The sequence below is a fragment of the Myodes glareolus genome, chromosome 4, assembly GCF_982192425.1.
Source record: "Myodes glareolus chromosome 4, mMyoGla1.1, whole genome shotgun sequence".
In the NCBI taxonomy this organism is placed as follows: domain Eukaryota; kingdom Metazoa; phylum Chordata; class Mammalia; order Rodentia; family Cricetidae; genus Myodes; species Myodes glareolus.
In genome coordinates, this window is record NC_142029.1 from 107406491 (window position 1) to 107427596 (window position 21106).

General features: G+C 41.4%; 1 protein-coding gene across 1 annotated transcript in view; it reads left to right on the forward strand.

Annotated features, from left to right (window-relative positions):
- The first annotated feature begins 6593 nt into the window (after positions 1 to 6593).
- Muc16 (mucin 16, cell surface associated) overlaps positions 6594 to 21106 on the forward strand; it is a 159861-nt gene continuing 145348 nt past the window's right edge. The window contains exons 1-3 of the mRNA XM_087905954.1: positions 6594 to 6630; positions 8793 to 15740; positions 20744 to 20857. Coding sequence (XP_087762080.1) covers positions 6594 to 6630; positions 8793 to 15740; positions 20744 to 20857 — 7099 coding nt within the window. The remainder of the gene's footprint in view (positions 6631 to 8792; positions 15741 to 20743; positions 20858 to 21106) is intronic.

A 21106-nucleotide genomic window follows, 5' to 3' on the forward strand; every position in this document is an offset into this window, starting at 1 on the left:
ACAGAAAGAAGAAAAAAACCGCTTCTAATAAACAGTAGAACTGACAATAGCAGAGAACAGCTTCATGTATTTTAAAGCAGAGTTAGGTTATTTTTGTAAGAAACTTAAAAGTACGTACCAATTTCAAACATGAGATTTATTGCTTTTTTGGTCTGGAATGATATATAATGGGCAGACAATTATAACATTTAACAGTAAATAGGTGCATTTAAATTACATGTATTCACACACATACACACACACACACACACACATACACACACATACACATACACACACACAGTGAACAGGAATTAAGCAAAGTGGATGCTTTTGGTGGGCCCTACCAAAGGGATACCACTGCACAAAGAACACATGTAACAGAGTCAGCACTGGGGGACCAGGCAGGGAATACCTCAGTAAGGATGACGGGACTTTGTCACCTGACCTGGCCCTCCACTAAGATGGTGGTGAAGTCACCTGACATCAGTCAAAATGGCAGTGGTCACATGTTACACGGAGAAGCCACATTTTTTGAACCGTGGGAGCTTTAAATGTAATGACAAGAGAGACCTAGAGGTGTGGTCCGCCCTGTTGCTGAACTGCTGTGTCAAAGCCGTGGCTGGGAGCAAAGGCTGGAATTGAAAACAGCCGCCTCCCAGATCCGACTCATCTTGTTGGTTTCCACAGGACCAGCAGTGATGGTGGCAGGGATGGAATAGAAGGAATGGAATAGAGCGAGAGGAAAAAAAGCATTTTCAGACAGTTGAGGAAGGGAAAGGAAAAGCAGAGCTGGTGGGACACAGGCAGAGAGTTTATAGGTGGGTGGCTGGTAGTTTGAGGGTTTATTCTCCATAGCTGAAAACGTGAAAACAGCGGCACCTCAAGTCCTGTAGAAGAACGTCTTCTCTCTACAGCCAGGGTGTTAATGAAGCCTTACTGGACCCAGTACAAGCAGTGACTTGGAAATCAGAGGCTAGAAGCCATCCTGGACAGTCTCTCACAGAGGGAGGGGATCACTTACAAGCTGTCTAAAGGAAAGAAGAGAAAAAGAAAAGGAGGAAAAAAAAAAAAAAAACAATCCAAGGGACTCCATGTCCTAAAGCAAACGCAACACTCAGTGTGTGTGCAGTGCTAGCGCGGGAGGTAACCCAGGTAGTTTCATCACGATTTTAGCTATGGGAACCAATCAGAAATGAATGTCAGTGAAGGGCTCAACTGTAGCCGTGAACGCTGGGTTGGGGGCAATCCCCCCCCCCCCCATTTCTAGGAGCACCAGAGCATTGCCGGAAGCTCAACAGTCAATTCCTCGGGTTCGGAGAAATAGTTAAGCTGACTGGAAGGGGAAAATTCACCACCGAAGCTGCTGGTGTATGTAGAGGTTGGTGCTCAGGCAGATGAAACACGAGACTGTTGTGAAGAAACCCAGCAGGCCCCCCAGCAGAAGGGAGGGAACGTAGAAAGAGCCTGGCCAAGTCACAGCTTGTGAAGACTTAGACCCTTAGTAGGAAATGTATCGAATGCTGTGACAAATTTTGCATATGTGAATGATACAATTGAAAGCACTTTTAAATTGTGCATAGACAGGCTATGTATGTAATGGTTTAGATAAAATGCTGCAGTTTCTCGAGGGCCAGAGGCGGTGGGCCATGCGGAGCAGCTGGGTCCCACCACCGGAGACCTCTGTGGGTCCCAAGTGGGTAGGAGGTGGTGGGTGACAGACCTTGGTGGATTTGCAGAGACCTCGGCAGGTCGTTGGAGCAGTTGGTCCCATGAAGAGCCTTGGCTGGTGAGAGACAGAGATGGATAGGCAAACCATGCAGAGTAAGTCTGGATAAAGTTTATTCAATAAAAGAAAAGGGGGGGGGAGGGAGAAACAGAGTAACAGAGATAGGGAGAGAGAGAGAGAGAGAGAGGGGGGGGGGGGGAGGAGAGGAGACTGGGCAGAGAGAGGTGCCAGATTGCCCCAGCAGAGGGGGGGGAGTGGGCGGGGTTTATCTCTTAAAGAGCAGGACAGACCATTGCATTGTATGCAACCAGTATCCATAGCCTTGGATTCTTTATCAATGGATTCAATCAACAGCACATATAAAGTGTTTAGGGATAAAATGCTTTTATTGTAAATGGATATGGAGGATATTTCTCTTGTCATTACTGCATAATCAACACACTATAGCAATTGCTTACATTTTATGTTCTAAAAATAATATAGAAATAAAATGCACAGGGGGTATCTGTTGGTTCTATGAAAAAAAACCATACCATTCTTAAAACTTTGTTTCTATTACTTGTTAAGTGTCCGTGTGTGTGTGTGTGTGTGTGTGTGTGTGTGTGTGTGTGTGTGTGCATATAAGTAGAGATTGGATCAGGTTCCCTGAAACTGACGTCATAGGAGGTAGTAAGCTACCTAAAGGTGGTGGCAGGAACTGAACTCAGGTCCTCTGCAAGAGCAAAAAGCCTCCCTAATCACTGACCTACCTGCTATCTACTCAGTCCCCAAACTTCTGCATTCTGTACAAAGAATCTGGTCGATGCTGATATCTGTAGAAGCCCCTGCAATGTGATACATTAATGTGTACATACATATGTACACATACTCATGAATCACTTATTTTGTTAGTCAGTGTCTCTGTCATCACACCTATATATCATTTTTAAATGGCATGAACATTTAAAATTATTCTCTTATCGATTTTAAAACACATAAAGCATTATTAATTATAGTTACTATGCCCACTGTGGCTGTTTTTGTTTTGTGAGAGAGGATCTTGATATATAGCTCTCAATGCACTGAGAGTCACTCTGTAGCCCAGACTGTCTTCAGATTCAGGGAAATCATCCTGCCTTAGCTTTCTGAGTGCTGTGATTACATGTGTGAGTCACTGTCTTCGTTTCTTTTCTATTGCTTTGATTTGAAACCATGGCCTAGGCAACTTATATGAATGTAATTCAGAAGGTTGGAGTCCATGATGGTGGAATAAGTACATGGCATCAGAAACGGCTGAGAGCTCACTTCTTGATCTGCACGTAGGAGGCAGAGAGAGGCATATGGGAAATGCTGTAAGTTTCTGGAAACATCAAAGCTAGCCCCAGTGACACACCTCCTCCAATAACGCCGTAGCTCATCATATTTCCCAAATAGTTTTAGTAATCAGGGACTAAATATTTAAATATGAACCTTTCAGTGTCATTCTCATCCAAACCATCACATTCCCTCCCCTCCGTGGCCCCCATAGACCTATGATCATGTCATCATGTAAATTGTATTTAATCCAACTTAAAAGTCTCCATAGTCTTTCACAGTCTCTACACAGTTGAAACTTCCTAAGTCTAAAGTCTCTTCTAAGATTCAAGGCAATTTCGTAACTGTGATCTTTTATAAGATCAAAAAACAAATTACATATTTCTAACATACAGTGGCATAGAGCATACATTACCATGTCAAAGGACTGCACCTTATCAAACATGTTGGGATCGCTTTCACAGCTTCATGCAATGGTCTCTCAGGACCTTGTCAGGGTCCAGTGCCAGTCCGGACCCTAAATTATTTCTCCAGACCAGAGTGGAGGCGTGGCCATACCGTGTATAAATATGGGCCTACAGAACCTCCCTCTCCACATGCCTGGCCTCAACAGCAATTTTACAGATTCTACAACCCTGTTACTCACATACTTTCATGACTATAACACCAGGAACATGTGGACAGCTTAGCCAAATTCAACTGCCTGCCTGAGGTGGAGTTTGAGCCTGTCTGCATTTGAAGAACATTTCCTTTCTTATTACATAGGAGCGCAAAATTCCTCAGGCCTTTCCTTTAGGGTGAAAGCCTAGCTAAGTGGAGTCCTGTCCTCAAGGCATCTCTCCCTTTATTCCGTTTTGGAACAGGCCTTTCTTTAACCTCCTCATCTCTTACAGTGCAAGCATAGGCTGCAACATTCAATTTCCTGGAACTATTCTTCTTTTGGCCTCATTTTTTTTTCCCTTGGGAAGACTGATTACTAATAACCACACAGCTATTAGGCTGTCTTGAAGTCTTTGCCTTCTAGGAAAGACTTTTTAATTTAGTCTCAGACAGAAAGCAGCCACATTTTTTGGCCAAGACATCACAAGAGTTGTCTCTAGCCTATTTCTAACATCTTTGTAACTTCCTGAGCTCCGTCTCTCAGCAGTGCTGTCTTCCAGGCTCCTACTAGGGTGCCCCGTTAAGAACTGTTTATATCATTCAATTGCTTTCCTAGTCCAAAGTCTCGATTCCTCTCAGAGACAGCATGTTCAGTCCTGTTAACGGCAATCGCCCGCTCACTCACCTTTGTCTTCACTGCTTTTTTTTTTTTGTATTCCTCTGATAAGATATCAAAGTAACTTTTAACAGAATGGGCTGACAGTTTTAAAGATAAGAGTCCATGATGGTGGAGCAAGGGCATGTGGCAGGAACATCTGAAAGTTTATATTTTGATCAGCAAATAGGAGACAAAGAGAGGTACACTAGAAATTAAACAAGTCCTTTGAAACCTCAAATCCTGCCACTAGTGATACACCTCTTCCAACAAAGTCATACCTGCTAATTCTTCTCAAACAGTTCCATGAATAGGGACCAAGTAGGCAAACATAAATGGAGTCATTCTCTTTCAAAACACTGTGTCCAGCATGCTCGGTTTTGTGCACTAGGTCTCCCAAATTTATTCTCCTTAGCTAAGTGAAATGTTGTGCCCTATGAAAAAGCTTTCAAAGGTAATTTATTTTTGCTTCATTTAACATACTGCTATATTTTATCCCATTATATCCCCTTGGGGTTATATTTATCTCGTTTTATGTATAAGTGTTTGTTTGCAAGCATGTTTACATTCATCTGCCCTAAGGGCATACCTGGTGCATTCAGAGGTCAGAAAAAAGTATTATATCCCCTGTAACTGGAGTAAAGATGACTGTGACCTATCATGCAGGTTCTAGAAACCAAACCCAGGCCCTCTGCAAGAGCAAAAAATACTCTTAAACATTTAGCCATCTCTTTTGTGACTCTATCTTTATTTTTATTGATACTTCTTATAACCTACTGAGTTGTTTATTTGGTTATTTTCACTAAGAGAACTCAAGTGTTTTAGGCTAGAGTTTACCAGTCACAGCACTAATAGTCATGTGTGTGGATCTGGATAATCATTTTAGGGGCTGAAGATCAGGGAGCTCCCCCTTGTGTTGGTAGATGTTGGACTTCATCATAGGATCTCTACTCATTAGAAGGTAGTAGCATCCAAAGACCTAGCTACAACAACCAGCAGTGTTTCCAGACATTTTCAATCCCACATGTCTCTATCTGGCACAACAGGAGGCAAATATCTGTCTCGGGAATTAGTGAGGGCAAGTGTCACTAGGTGTCAATGACTACGGGCACAGAGACACACCTCCCATACCCTCATCCTCAGCAGCCTGAGGCATTCCCTTAACGTTTTAGGAACCTCAACGTAAGCAAAACTGGGATTCAAGACTTTAGTAGAATAAGAGTTTCAGGTTGAATCAGAGTTGGAAATTTATTAAAGATATTTCAATAAAAATTTTAAACATAAGAATCAAGAAAAAGACAGTTACCTAGTGAAAAAAGTAAGACCTATCCACTTACCAATATAGGCTCTTTATGAGACAGTGAAAATGAAGTGTCTTGTGATTGTTGATGTTTTGGTGGTTCTCAAGTTATATATGGAAAGGTTATTAGGATGTGTTTTTCTCTTGCCCATCTCTGTCTTTTGATAAATGGGTTATAAAGTGTCTCGCATGGTGCCTTGGATGTGATTATACTCTGATAAAAGTAAAACTAGGAGTCACTGGGGCTACACAAAAGCTTAGGATATGTTTTATCATAAATGGAGTTTCTGATGAGAATCTTAGAAAAGTCTCAAGCATTTGATAGTTCTGCTAAGATTTTTCTTCATAGCTGGTTAATGGGTTCAACCAGATTGCAGAGTAAAGGATTTTCCCCCTTTTCTTGTCACTATAATTATCCCTTTTTTTTTTGTCTCGATGAGGACCAATCATCAACTGCTTTATTCTCCAAAAATTTCATACATACCTCAATCACACTAAACAATGCTATGTTTCTTTATCTTAGCTATCAACGCAAGCTACAGCTCCTTCAACTGCAGGACTATCTATGAAGACAAGCCAAAAAATCTTTTTATAATGTTCAGAGTGTCCTAAAACTAATCTAGTCCTTAGCTTCCCTGAGATTTTAAAAGAAATGTCCACGTTTCTCACCTCTCTCTTTGCACCTTTCTCAGTAACCATTAACTGCCCATAGAGACTGAAGGATGGTGGGACCTTTGGGCCTCTCGTAGGTTCACAAAGGACTATTGAGAGGCCCTATCTGTCTCTGTTTCATGCAGGCAACCACAGCTGCTGGGAGTTTATTTGTGCCACAGATTTGTCTTGTCCGGAAGGCACTGTTTCGCCTTGATCCTTCCCAACCCCCGCTTCTTACATTCTTTCTTTCCCTTCTTTTGCAACATTTCTTGAGCTCTCAAGTGATGGTGTGTTTCATGTAGGCATACTTTTTATGACTGAGAACTCTACAAAAAAATCTCACATTACAATTTTGCCAGTTGTGAGTCTCTATATTAACTATCATGACAAAGAAGTTATCAGCACGAAGAAGCTTCCCAGGTGAGGACTGAGAGCTGTACTACATACATATTTAAAAAGAAGTTTGATGCTATACTTATTTAGCAAACTAATAGTAATAGGTTCTGCCCTAAGGACTATAAGTTTCCTGGCTATGGTTTCTTAACTAAATTTAAAAGACAAAGCAGGAGTTTCCCTCTGTGGAGTGGGTCTTAAATCCAATTTTAAAAGGTTGGTTATCCTGATAACATTGATGCCACTATGGAATACATTAACATATCTTGCCAGACCAATTATTATTTCAACCTACATGGCTCACATCTGAATACTTTTGATAATGGCTTTTCTCTCCCATCAGCCTACAGAGCTAACAGGGAGAAAGCTCCTTTTAGTGCTGTTATGTTTTCTTCATGTCCTATGACCAAAGTGTGAGTGTGTTTTTACAAGGAGTGTTTGACCTGTTAGTATGGCAAACTAGAACATCTCAAATTTTTCACAGATACATCTTCCAAAAGAAGTGCTAGCTTTCAGTACAGGAAATAGTACCTTAGGAATATGTGGGCAATCTACTCATATATTATGTGTGTGTATGTGGTGTTCATGAATGTGTGTTACAGATGCACACTCCCATGCAGGCTCACAAATTGACCAGAGGAAGATGCTTCCACCTTATTCCCATGAGATGGAGTCTGTTACTGAAACTTGAGCTCGGCCGGTCACCCAGTGAACTTGCTTGTCTCCCCAGTCTGTGCAGTGCTAGGATTACAGATGTATACATGACCTTATCTGCTTTTGGTATAGTCACTGGAATCCAAATAGGTCCTCCTTGTTTTGTATGGACTGCTTTTCTCTTTTCTCTTTCTTTCTTTCTTCTTCCTTTCTTCTTTCTTTCTTTGGTGGGAGAATTAACTACATAAATATACATCCTAACAAAGTCTAATAAAAATTTCAGACTTTCGTGTACCATGCTATGGATTTCTTCGATTGTAGATTCAACCTGTTACAAATGGATAACTTCTTCAAACTGGCTCATTTTTGAAAACTGTATTTACTATTTGAGAATTTCATACATGTATGCAATATACTTTATCATATTCATCCTTCACTTCTACCTCCAATTCTTTCCAGAATTTTCTATTATGTTCCCCTCCCAACCTTATGACCTTTCCTTCAACAAATAATAATTTTGTATTACATTTGCATTTATTTATTTGTGTGTGTGTGTGTGTGTGTGTGAGAGAGAGAGAGAGAGAGAGAGAGAGAGAGAGAGTCCCAATGCCCATGTGCCAGTCAGTGGATAATTTTCAGGAGTCAGTTTCTTCCTTCCACCATGTGCATTCCAGGAATCAAACTCAGGTTGCCAAACATGGGAGCCGGTACCTTTACCTGTTGAGTCGTCTCTCCAACCTCTCCTTCTCCTGCTCTTTCTTGTGCTTCCTCATTGTTTTTAATAACATTGAGTCTAATCAGTAATGGCTGTAGGTGTAAGGCTGCAGAGCCAACCATACATTGGGACATGGACAGTTTATCAGGGAATCACATCTCTGAGGAGAACTGGCAGTCTCTTATCCATTCATAATCCATTGTTAATAGCATTTTAGCTCCCCCACCCCTGCTGGAATGTTAATTGAGTTAATATTGAATAGGTCTTGTATAAACCATTAGAATAGTTCTGAGTTCATGAGAGCAATGTTTCCGTATGTTCAGAAGACATTGTTTTGTATATCTGGTTCTTATTTTTCTAGGAGGCACCCTGAGTATTGTAAAAAGGGAGGATAATTTAGAGCTGAACACTCCATAGTCATTTATCCTCTGTATTTTTACCTACCTGACTTATTTTTATAGTTGTAAGACTGTAGGTTTTATTTAGAGGCTATATTTTATCCAACTTCACCTGAGAAATAATACAATTTATATAATGATTATTTTAATACAATTGTATTGACATATGAATAAGTGAGAAATGTTTTATCCAAGAACAACATAAAGTCCAGAATAAAATTTCTCCCACTAGATGAATGTAAAGAGATATGATTAATGCATATACCAACTATAAGGTTATTCTAATCACCTTATAGGTATGTAAAAAGATATATAAGACTATTCCTGAGAGTATTATTAGATTACAAATTTATAATTATCTATTATTTGTCAAGAGCTTACTGTGTCAAATAAACCCAAACCAACCTTGCCTTCTCATGTAGCATCAACATTACAAGAACCACGTAGTTCTGGATTTATGACTACAAGGCTCAAAACAACACCCAAGACAAGCAGGAGAATGTTGGACACAAGCACAACAACAGTGACCACTTCAGCTTTACATTGGAGAAGCAGCATTCCTTCAAACTTGGCCTCTCTAAAAGGCACAAGAATCTCACAGAAAACAGTGAGCAGCATGGAAGTCACCAGCTCTGCTCCCCATATATCATTTGAATCAGTTGTACCCAAAGACACACTATCCACGTTGATACCCAAAACCACAGGGAAGAGCTATGTTTCTGCTTCGACGAATACATCTAATTCTACAAAGACTAACACACATACTGTGAGTGAGTTAGACAGTACCCTTCTACAAGACACATCCACGACTGTTACTATGGTGAAGACTAACATACCTGAGATGATTTCGACAACAGAGCATACTCCTAGTCTTGCTGAAGCATCCTTCACTAATTCTGTCCTTGTATCCAGAACAGAACCTATGGACAGCATTTCCTATCCCAGCCCTCATCAGTCAACCAAGCCAGGAGAAACCTATAGTGAAATGTCCACTGGATCCCCAAACTCTGTCATTGGCACTAGTCAGACAGGACATTTTGTGGGGACCTCAAACTTGGTTTCCTCCCAAGAAACACAAAAAACTTCCTCAGTGCCAGGAATGCACTCTACAGTCTCTCAGAGTTATCCATTGATGGAGAAATCCACTCTTCTCAGCACAAGTTATGATACCCCTTCCAAGGCAAAATTCTCACCACTGGAAGGAATCAGCTCTGCACATTCCTGGGGAACTACAGTCAGAATGAGCTCTCCATCACCTGTTAATTCCACATCACAAAGGCATAGTCACTCTTTTACAGGTTCTATAAACTCACCCGTGCCTGTTACCCATCACAGTCCGAAGCAAGGTTGGAAGACCACTTGGATACAATCTAGAGCACTTGAACAAATGGATTCAACCACAAAGTATGATCCTAACCATACTGAAGTGTCCACAAATGTTTCTCTTCTTGACTCATGGACAAGGGACATGTCTACTGGGAACACATCCCTTCCAAAGCTACATGAGTCCACATCAGAAGAAACTTCCATTGGAATCCCCATCAGGACTCCTGGTTCCAGCCTCACTACAAAGTCACAAATGTTGGCAAATAGCCACACCGGACATTCTGTGTTGGCATCAAACGTGAAGACTTCTGAAGACACATCAACTTTTGTGTCAGTTAAACACACTAACTCCAGTGGAGTACATGCATTTCCACACTCAGAATCCATAGCACCTTCCAACAACATTGCTTCAGTAACACTGACACCTATGCCTTGGGAAAAATCAATGTCAACAGAATCCATAACAATGCCACGTGAGTCACACTCACCTGCTAGTTCTTCCGTGACAGACAGACACAAAATATTATCTACTAGTTCTCTGGCCTCTGTCATCAAAATTTCTAAGAATTTGATCCCAACAGATTTGTCCATAAGCTCAGGACCTGGGATTTCTTCAATTCCGAGTTTGAGTAGCAGTCCTCAGACAAGTTTCAACAATGCACAATTATCCAGTGTCTCACAGATGACCACTGTTTCCACAGTCAGAAAAGGAAACCATGAGAAAAATAGGAATTCAACATCCCAGCTCAAATACACCATAGCTACACCAATCTCATCTGGAAATGAATATTTCACAATATTTATGACCAAAACAGAAGGTACCACAGTTCCATCTCCACAACCAATTTCCTTTGCAACCGCAGAGATTGGAAGACAGACAGATTCCACCTTGATCTTAGCATGGAAAAATGACAGTAAACCTGCAGACACACATGCAACCAAAGAACACAATACTAGTGAGACTGATGTGCTCACTGCTCCATCTCTTCCTGAGTCCCAGACAGCAGCTTTGTTTGAGCACAGCACATCCCTCTCAATGCTACATCAGTCAACATCAAAAGATACTTCCTTTGGAATCTCCATCGGGTTCCCCGGATCTATAACCACCACAGAATCAGAAGAGACAACAGCCAGTCACAGGGGACATTCTGTGGTGACATCTAACATGGTGACTTCCCAAGACACATCAACCCCTGCTTCAAACATGGAGACCCAGCACAGTGGGACACGGACATTTCCACTTTCAGAGTCCAGGCTTCATTCTGTCAATCCTCCATTCCCATCACAGACTCACTCAACTTGGGAAGAGTCCATGTCTGTCAGTTCAACAAGACCCACATCTGAGGCACCCTCACACTCTCCAGTTGCTGCCACTGCAGACAGACACAGTACCAGCTCTCCTCTTTCTGTCACCTCTCTCTTCACAGCTGCTAAGGACCCAACCCCTACCAGATTATATACAACCTCAGGACCAGCATCTGTTTCAGCACTAAGCCCCAACAGTGTCCAACTCTCCAAAGCCCTACAGACAACCTCTGTTTCCTCACTCACACAAGAGAACAGCATGGAAAATGAGACTTACACACGTCATGCCAAACACACCATCACACCTACATCCGCTCGATGGGAAAAGGAATCTTTCACAACCATTATGCCCTCCATGGAACATACCAGACTTCCACCTTCACAGCCTATCTCATCTGGAAGCACAGAGATTCAGACAGGCACAGCTTCCTCCCCAAAGGCAGCACAGACAGACTTCGGTATATCTGAAGACAGAAATTCAGCCATAGAGCACAATCCTAACCGTAGCGAATTGCACACTAGCCCTTCTTTTTTTGAGTCTAAGACAGGAGCCCTGTCTGCTGACAGCGCGTTCCTGTCAGCCCCCCATCAGTCTACCTCAGAAGATGCGCCCACTGGAATCTCCACCAGTCTCCCTACCTCTACCAGCAATGCAGAATCAAAAGAGATGACAAGCAGATCCATGGGACATTCTCCAGTTATGGAAGACATTTTGACCTACCCAGACACATCCAGCACTACCTCAGTCAAGGACACCCACTCCAGTGGGATGCATACACTTCCACATTCAGAATCCATTGCTCCTTTCAACAATCCTGTCTCAGCATCATGGACAGGTGCTCCTGAGGAAGGATCCTTGTCTCCAGACTCGCTTTCACTGATCCCTGGTACTTCCTTGCCAGACAGACACAGTCAGTCCCCTGATTCTGTTGCCTCTATTTTCACAGTTACCAAGGATCTGCTTCCCACAGCTTCACACACAAGTTCAGATCCTGAGACTACTTACGTTTCAAACTGGAGTACCATCTCTCAGTCAAGCTCTAACACTGCACATGCTTCTCAAACTTTACCGATGAATAAATTTTCTTCGATCACACCAGCGTCCAATGTGGAAACCGGCAGTTCTGTACCCCAATTCAAATACACTATCATGCCTACATCAATGTCATCTGAAAATAAAGCTTTTCCCACTACCCTTCCAACCACTCAAGAATCCACTCTTTCACCTAGTTCAAATGATATTGACCGTGAAAAGATTGGGACACAGACATTTATCCTCTTGACTATATCGACACCAGTAAATATATCTGAGAAGGTGTTCTCAAGCACGGATTTTATTAATAGTCATTCTGAAGTGCCTTACAGTTCTTCTCATCCTGTATCCAGAACAGTATCTGTGTCACCTGATAGCACGATACTTCCAATGCTTCAACAGTTTACATCAGAAGATACCAAGTTTACATCAGAAGATATGTCCAGTAGGGTTGTCTCCAAACTTTCTGACTTTAGCATCACAGGATCAGAAGAAATATCTACCAGCCAGGTTGGGGATTCTGAAGTGACATCAAATATGGGCCTGTCCCTGGAAACATCACCTGTGTCTTCAGTGTCTGATGGTCTCGATAGTTTAACTCTAGTTCCCCTAGTCACAGCGACACCCACATTTCTAAGTCAAAGTCATGAAGTTCAACCAACTGCAACTTTTTCAATTCTGAAAAGAAGCCAACCTGCCGATTCTCCAGGATATCCTGTAGGGCCTACCTTAGCTTCCTCTGTTACCTCCATAGAAGAACACAGCACCCCATCTCCTAGTTCTGTGATCTCTGCTTTCACACCTTCTAAGGAGGCAATCACAACTGGATTGGATATACATGATCTGTCTACTTCATTTCCAAATTGGAGCAGTAGTGCACATTCAAGAAGCCCAGAGACATCACAGGTCACCAAATTCTCAGAGGCGAGCTCTGCTTCCTCGGTGAAACCCAGTAGTTCCACACCCCAATCCAAACCCACTGCCAGTCCTGCACCAGTTTCACCTAAAACTGCATTTTCAACCATGCTCCAGCACCCACTGGTGGGTACTACAGTTTCTATTTCAGAGGCAGCATTTTCAGAGGCTCACACAACTTCTTCCCTAAGCCAATCACTTCCACAAACTACCACTCTTGAAGAGACCAGAATTGCCACAACACGCGATACTGTTTCTTCTCAGTTGCCCCCTAGCATGTCTACTGACCTCTCCATTTCAGAGTCCTTTACAGCTGGCAGACTCTCCACGAGAATCCCTCCGTATTTCTCAGCATCAGAAGATATCACCACTGGAAGTATTCTCAGCCACACTACCTATCCTAGCAGAAAAAAACACATAGAGTTAACCTCCATCTTGGAGGCAGATAATTCTGGGTCTTTATTATATGATGCCCTGTCTAGGGACACTGCAACCACTGTTTCTGTGGCAGAGTTTTCTTCACCTGAGCCCCAGACATCTCCATATTTAGCAATGATATCTGAATCCAGGGGTTCTGAGAAACAGTCTTTACTCAAAGAAAAGCACATCTCTTCAGATTCAACGTCAACTGTGACTGAGAAAACCACACCACCTGTTACTTCTACTTCACAAGTACAAAACGACTCTTCCCTTGACTCTGTGTCTGCATTTGTAACTTCTATTCAAGAAACAACCTCAATTGGAAAAGATGAAAAAGTACATTCTGGGAGCACTTCAATCCAAGGCCTAGATACCACAGGGCTATCAATTCCAAGTCCTTCATATGACATAAGAAACCTCACAGCAGGTCACATTCCCTCAACAAACCAAAGAAACAGAATAGAAACCAATAGTCCTGGAGCACATACCCAAGGCACTGTCCTAGTTGATTCTATCCCATCAAGAATAACAACTGTAATGATGACCCCACAAAGCAATTGGCACACAGCACTTTCCACATCAATGCCTATATCTAAACCTGCACATACAGAAGCGCAGAAAACTTTCCCCCTAACTTCAATAGAACAGGAAATCACCATGCCTGAAGATACTAACTTGATGACAAAACGTAGCTCTGATCTTTTCACAGAGCCCACTAGGACTTCCACTGGGCTTTCAAGAACAGAGGTTAACTCAGCAGGTAGGATATCTATTTCAAGCTCTGGATCCTTCACAAAGACAGCAGACATCTCAATGGGAAATACTTCCAACATCTCTACTCTTTCCTTCCCAAACATTGACCACAGTCAAGTAATTAATGCTGCAGAATCATCCAAGGTCACCGCTCTTTGGAGCACGTCAGGAACTACTGCTGATACGGGGACCCTCTCTACTGTAACTCAGACAGTTCTGCACCCAGACTCCATGACTCATGCCAGCAGTTCCGAGCCACTGTCATGGACAGACTCCCTAGTCCATGAAGCAATCTCCTCTGTGAAGTCTGTAGAAATACCTCTGACAACATCACCTTTTCTTTCTACGTCGTCATCAGAAGGACAAGGTCTCACCTCTTCTGCTTCTGGGGTCCCCACATTCTCTTCTGGGGAAAGAACTAGAAAGGAATTGGACTCAAACTTAGATTCTTTTACAACACCATTTCCAAGCTGGAGAAACAGCGAGTTAGTCAGCTCAAAGGACACCAGAACCTCACAAGCATCTTACATTTTGAACAGAACTGAAGCAACCAGTGTGGACATAACCACTCCTGGACCTCAGTTCCAAAACACTGTGTCATCTAAGACTCTTATCCCTGATGGTACTGCCTCTTCCCTTTTGTCATTACTAACAAAGACTCCACCTTCTTCTGCTTCCTCTTTAGCACGACTGAGTTCAAGCTCTACCTCTTTTCCCAAGACTTCATTCCACACCTCTGAGTTTCCTAAGACAACAGACACATTGATCAGAAGCTTGAAAACTGGACCAGGTTCACCTCCAAATTTAAGCAGCACTTTACTTGAAATATTGGGCTTTCCTGAAGTTACTACTGATAGAGAAAATTTTCATTCTTCCTCAAAATTCAAAGTAACCAGCATGGAGGCCATCAGTACAGGGCCTGAGTTAAGTTCTTCTGTACCTATACCCCAGGAATCATCCAGGGATGCCTATACAGTTGGTACCTCTTCCTCCACATGGGTGACTTCTATGTCCACATCATTGCCTGACTATTTAGAGACTATAAGATCTGATACTCAACAAGTTTTCCATGTGACTTCTGGATTGAGGGATACTAGCATATCTCTACAAACAAGCATGCATTCCTCTCCTGTGTCCACTCTCATTTTGCCAAGTTCTGAGACTGCTGTCGCTTCTGCTAGTCTGATATCAACTCCATATCAGACTCAATCTTCACAGTCTACTGAAGTTCCAGAACAAACAGTCTTATATTCTTCATCTATTACTGAGTCTGCTGGGGTAACATCCCTCCCAGAATCCAGTTTTACTGTGCCCTCACTAGAAAGTACTCATGTTCCAAGAACTGACATGCTGCCTGCAGATGAGATGACTTCAGATGAAACAACTCTCTCTGCAGCAGAAGATATGGCTTCATTTCCCACAACCAGCATTCCAAAAGGCAGCTCACTTATGACTTCTAACAGTCCTCATTCAATAACAAAGTCAAGCCATAGTGATGTTTTGGTGGCCACCACTGTAAAAGAATTACCTTCTTCAACTTCTACATCACTGCCCTTTCCTGTTTCCACTAGCACTGACTTTACAGCCAGCCCATCTCTGCACAAGACTACTCCTTCAGGTAATTTACAAACAGACGATAACAGTGTTGTTATAATGAATGGCATCTCTCGAGAGTCTATGGTTATGTTTAGAACCTTGAAGCCTAGAACTTATTCCAGCAAGACATATTTATCACCATTCTTGAGAAACGTAATGGCCGAGAGTTCTGACTTGGGAAGGGTGGCAGTGCTTTTCAAGTTCCTACACATTCAACCAGCTTGAGAAGTAGGAACCTGCTGTCCCCACATTTCCTTTCACAGACTAAGGAGGATCATAGGCAAGAGCCCCTTCCTAGGAGGAAGAAGGAAAATTAGTGGTTAATTATCACAGTCACATTATCTATCAGGCCTGAAATTAGCATTGTTAAATCATATAAATTGTACAAATTGGTGAATTTCATTCTGATATGCTCATACATGCTAAACAATGCTCTCATTCCCACTTCCTACTATGAACTTTTCTCACTTTCTTCTCTACCTTCCATATTCCTTCAACTTCCTTTGTAGTCAGTTTTATGCTTTTAGGGTTTTTGTATGTTTGTCTCCACATGACAGAAAATCTAGGATATTTATTTTTCTGTCTGCCTATTACTAATATGCTTATACTAGTTCCTACAAATTACAGCTGAGCTAAACTCTATTTTATAAACTGTACATCTTCAAGTTCATTCAACTGTTTAAAAGCATGAACCCTGTTTTGTGTGTTATTGTACACGACACTTAGTACCTTGCACATGTGAAATAAATGCTATATAGATGACTTATACCCTCTAATACCATACTATAAATTTATTTAGCAAACTTTGGTTGAACTACTTACACCAATCACTTATAATAACTGGGCTAGGCATATGCAAAACATAGAAAAAAACAAGCAAGTCAATGAGCAATTACTACAATGTATTAAATATTTAACATGGTTATTAATCATAATTAGTAGTGGTAATAATGACAATTGAGTTTATACAGCACATATTTCTTTTTTAATCTTTTTAGAAAGAAAAAAACCATCTTTTTTCATTTTACATACCAATCCCAGTTCCCATTCCCTCTCCTCCTCCCATTCACTCCACCTTCTCCTCTAACCCACCTCTCCATTCACTCCTCAGAAAGGGTAAGGCACATTGCTTTGGGGTAAGTCCAAGGCCCTTCCTACTATATCAAGACTGAAAAAGCTATCCATCCAAAGAGAATGTATTCTCAAAACTCTAGTACAAGCAGTAGAGATAAATCCTGGTGCCACAGCCAGCTGCCCCCCAGTCTCATACAACTGTCACCCACATTCAGAGGATATCATTTTGTCCTATGCTGTTTCTTTTCCTGTCTGGCTAGAGCTGGTGAGCTCTCATTAGCTCAGGTAGACTGTTTCAGTGGGTGAACCCATCATGGTCTTGACCTCTTTGCTCATATTTTCACTCCTCCCACTCTTCAACTGGACTTGGGAGCTCAGCTCACTGCTCTGCTCTGGGACTCTGCCTCTGTTTCCATCAGTTGCTAGATGAAGGTTCTATGATGATATTTTAGAAAGTCATCAATCTGATTACAGGGCAAGGTCATTTTGGGCGCCCACTCCTCTATTGCTTAGGGTCTTATCTGGGGTCATCCTTGGGAATTTCTCCAGTACCAGGTTTCTTGCTAGCCCTGTAATGGTTCCCTCAATAAGAATATCTTTTTCCTTGCTCTCATCTCTGTCCTTCCTCCATCTCGACTATTCCGTTCCCTCAACTTCTCCCCACCTTCCCATTCTCCCCTCCTCTTCCCCGTCTGCCCTCCATTCTCCCCCTCATCCCCATGCTTCCAATTTTTTCAGGAGATCTTGTCTATTTTCCCTTTCCAGGTGACTCTATATGTGTTTTTCTTAGGGTTCACCTTGTTACTTAGCTTCTCTAGGGTTGTGGCTCTTTATCCTTTGCTTTACAGCTAGTATCCATTTATAAGTAAGTGCATACGTACCATGCTCATCTTTTGGAGTCTGGGTTACCTCACTCAGGATGTTTTTTTTCCTAGTTCCATCTATTTGCATGCAAGTTTCAAAATGTCATTTTTTACCACTGTAAATGTGTAAATGTAAATATGTAAATGTAAATACATAAATGTACCACATTTTCTTTATCCATTCTTTGGTTGAAGGGCATCTAGGTTGTTTTCAGATTTTATCTATCACAAATAATGCTGCTATGAACATAGTTGAGCAAATGTCCTAGTAGTATGATTGAGCATCCTTTGGGTATATGCCCAAGAGTGGCACTGCTGGGTCCTGAGGTAGGTTGATTTCCAGTTTTCTGAGAAACCACCATAATGATTTCCAGAGCACTTGTATAAGTTTGCATTCCCAACAGCAATGGAGAGTGTTCCCTATACTCCATATCCTCTCTAGCATAAGCTATCATTGGTGTTTTTGTTCTTAGCCATTCTGACTTTTGTATCTTAGAATGTATCTTAGAGTCATTTTGATTTGGATCACCCTCATGGCTAAGGATGTTGAACATTTTCTTAAGTGTCTATTGGCCATTTGAGATTCTTTTGTTGAGAATTCTCTGTTTATATCAGTATCCCACTTTTTAATTGGATTATTTGGAATTTTGATGTTTAATTTCTTGAGTTCCTTATATATTTTGAAGATCAGTGTGATATAGGTTTGGTAAAGAACTTCCTATTCAATAAGCTGCCTTCCTATTCAATAAGCTCTGTGTGATATAGGTTTGGTAAAGAACTTCCTATTCAATAAGCTGCCTTTGTATCTTATTGACTGTGGCCTTTGCTTTACAGAAGCTTCACAGTTTCAGGAGGAGGAGGTCCCATTTCTTTATCGTTATTCTCAGTGTCTGTGCTACTGGTATTATATTTAGGAAGTGGTCTCCTGTGCCCATGCATTAAAGTCTACTTCCCACTTTCTCTTCTATCAGGTTCAGTGTGGTAGGATTTATATTGAGGTCTTTAATCTGTTTGGACTTGAGTTTTTACAGCACATCTATCATCTATGTCAACACGGTTTCACAAAGGTTTTAAATAGTCATTTTTATACTATTTTGTCGGTAATAAAGTCAAGATACATAGAAAATATAAAATAACTGTCTCACTGTCATAAAACTAATAGGTGACAGAACTAAACTAAGAACTTAGGCAGGTGTGCTTGGTGCATGCTTGTCACCCCAGCATGTGGAAAGCTGAGACATAAAAACCTTATGTTCAAAGAGAATCAGTTATACAGTGAGGCTCTGTCCGAAAAATCAAAGAGATAGGAAAATAGCATAATGTTCTTGGTTTGAACCCCAGGAGCCCCCAAACAAAAAATAATTCAAACTATTCTGCAGTAGGAATGTTTGTACCTAATCTTTAATTTTAGCAGAAGTAGTTAAAAAACTAGAAGAAAATACAAGAGATTCTGGCATTACAGTGGCTACAGGAAGACAAGATTTATAGAGCAATTGTAAACTCTTTCAAGTTCTACAAAAAGGCTAAGCGGCCATAAAGCGAGAGGTATTTGGGCAGCGTCGGGATCCTAAGAGAACGTATCAGTGATATATGGTGGTCTAGAATTTAGCCAAAATAACATGTAGATAAAAGGAAGTGATTTTGTTTTGATTTGTTTTGGGAGGTTATTCCATAAGAATTGACACATATGCTTTATTCCTAAGCAGCCCTTGTTTTATGTATGTATGTGGCATATGGAGGACCATGCTAGCCTGGAATTAACCCTGTAATTATGCTGACCTTGAATTTGGAAGTCTTGCCCTAGCCTCCCACACAGCAGTAACTATAGGCATTATAGTACCACTAGGCTTGACGCAACGGAGAGTTTCTGCCTTGGAGTTCAACATATTACTAGAAAGAAAAAAGAAAACATGTTATCATGAAAACTGAAGGATTAAAGTATCTGATGATGTGGGAGGGACCCAGGAAGCACTAAATACAGGAGAAGACCTTTTAGGGATTCTAATGATGTGAAAGAATTAAATTTGATAATTAAATTGATTTTATTTGTGACACAGCTCAAAGAATGTCCTCTAATACCACCACAATCTTCCTTAGGCAGTCCCCAGAAGAATTGTATTTGAGCCCCTACACAGATAGCTTAAAAAAGTCACACGAACGGTAGACAGGCAGTCCCCAGAAGAAATGTGTTTGAGACCCTACACAGATAGCTTAAACAAGTCACATGAACAGTAGACATTTGAAATCATTGCTTCACTTTCTCTGTACATTGTTTTTGTATATCACCAAGTGGGCCTCAAACTTATGATTCCTCTTCCTCAGCACGCAAGTACTTGGATTTCACGTCCATAACACTATACTTTACTTTGGTTCTTATTTATATTTCATTCGTACTCTGAAGTCAAATCAAATAAAAAGATAATGGCACATTTAAGTAAATATGGAAGAAAAGAAGGGCAGGCAGAAAGTAGAAGGTGGGATGTGATTTATTGATAAAGTGCTGCTTAGAGTGCACAAAGCTCTTGGTTGCCTCTCAGCATTGCATAAAGTAGGCATGGTGGTATATGCCTGTGTTCCAAGTACACAGGAGCTTGGAGACAGGAGAAATAGAAATTCAAGGTCATTTTCAGCTATGTATCAAGTTTGAAGCCTGTCTGGGCTATATGAGACTCTGTGAAGAGAGAGAGAGAGAGAGAGAGAGAGAGAGAGAGAGAGAGAGAGAGAGAGAGAGAGAGAGAGAGAAGACAGGGGGAAAGAGAGAGGGTAGGAAGGAGGGAGGTAGAAATAAAGAAAAGAAGAAAGGATATGAGAGAAGGAAGGAGAAGGGGGATGAGAGAGAAATAAATAAAGATTGATAGTAGAAAGCAAAGGATATAAAAAAGGAAAGGCTGTCAGATCTGCACATAGATGTATGGACAAACTGATAAATTTATAGGAAGGTGATGGATGTGGGGACTCATCCTGTATAACTGTGCTTGAGGTCACTGCCACACACTCTAGAAAAAGAATAACATATACTGGATGAAGTGACAATACGGTCTTTCTAGGAGAGCTGCTTATTGATTTTCGTCCTAACTCTCACCTGCAGAAACAGAAGATAGCATGCAGTCCCTGACGGAGACCCCCAATGGAGCTGCCCATGGAGACACCCCAGGCCTAGGAAAGAGCCCCTTGGCTTCTATATCACCTGCTAGCCCTAAAGGTAAGTACCACTGTGCTTACCCCCTAGAAAGTAGAAATAATACCCCTGCCTTATTTCCTGTTCTAGAGCACCAAATCTCTTGATTTCCTTAAAGAGAATACTACGTGGTGTAGCACGATTAATAAAAATCCAGAGAAAGAAGTTGGGTTTCAACCTGAAGGTCAGAAAAGCAAAATAGCTAGTCACTGACTCTTACCTCTACCTTAGTCTGAAATGGCAATTCTGTCTCCAAAAGTCTCAGAATTAGTC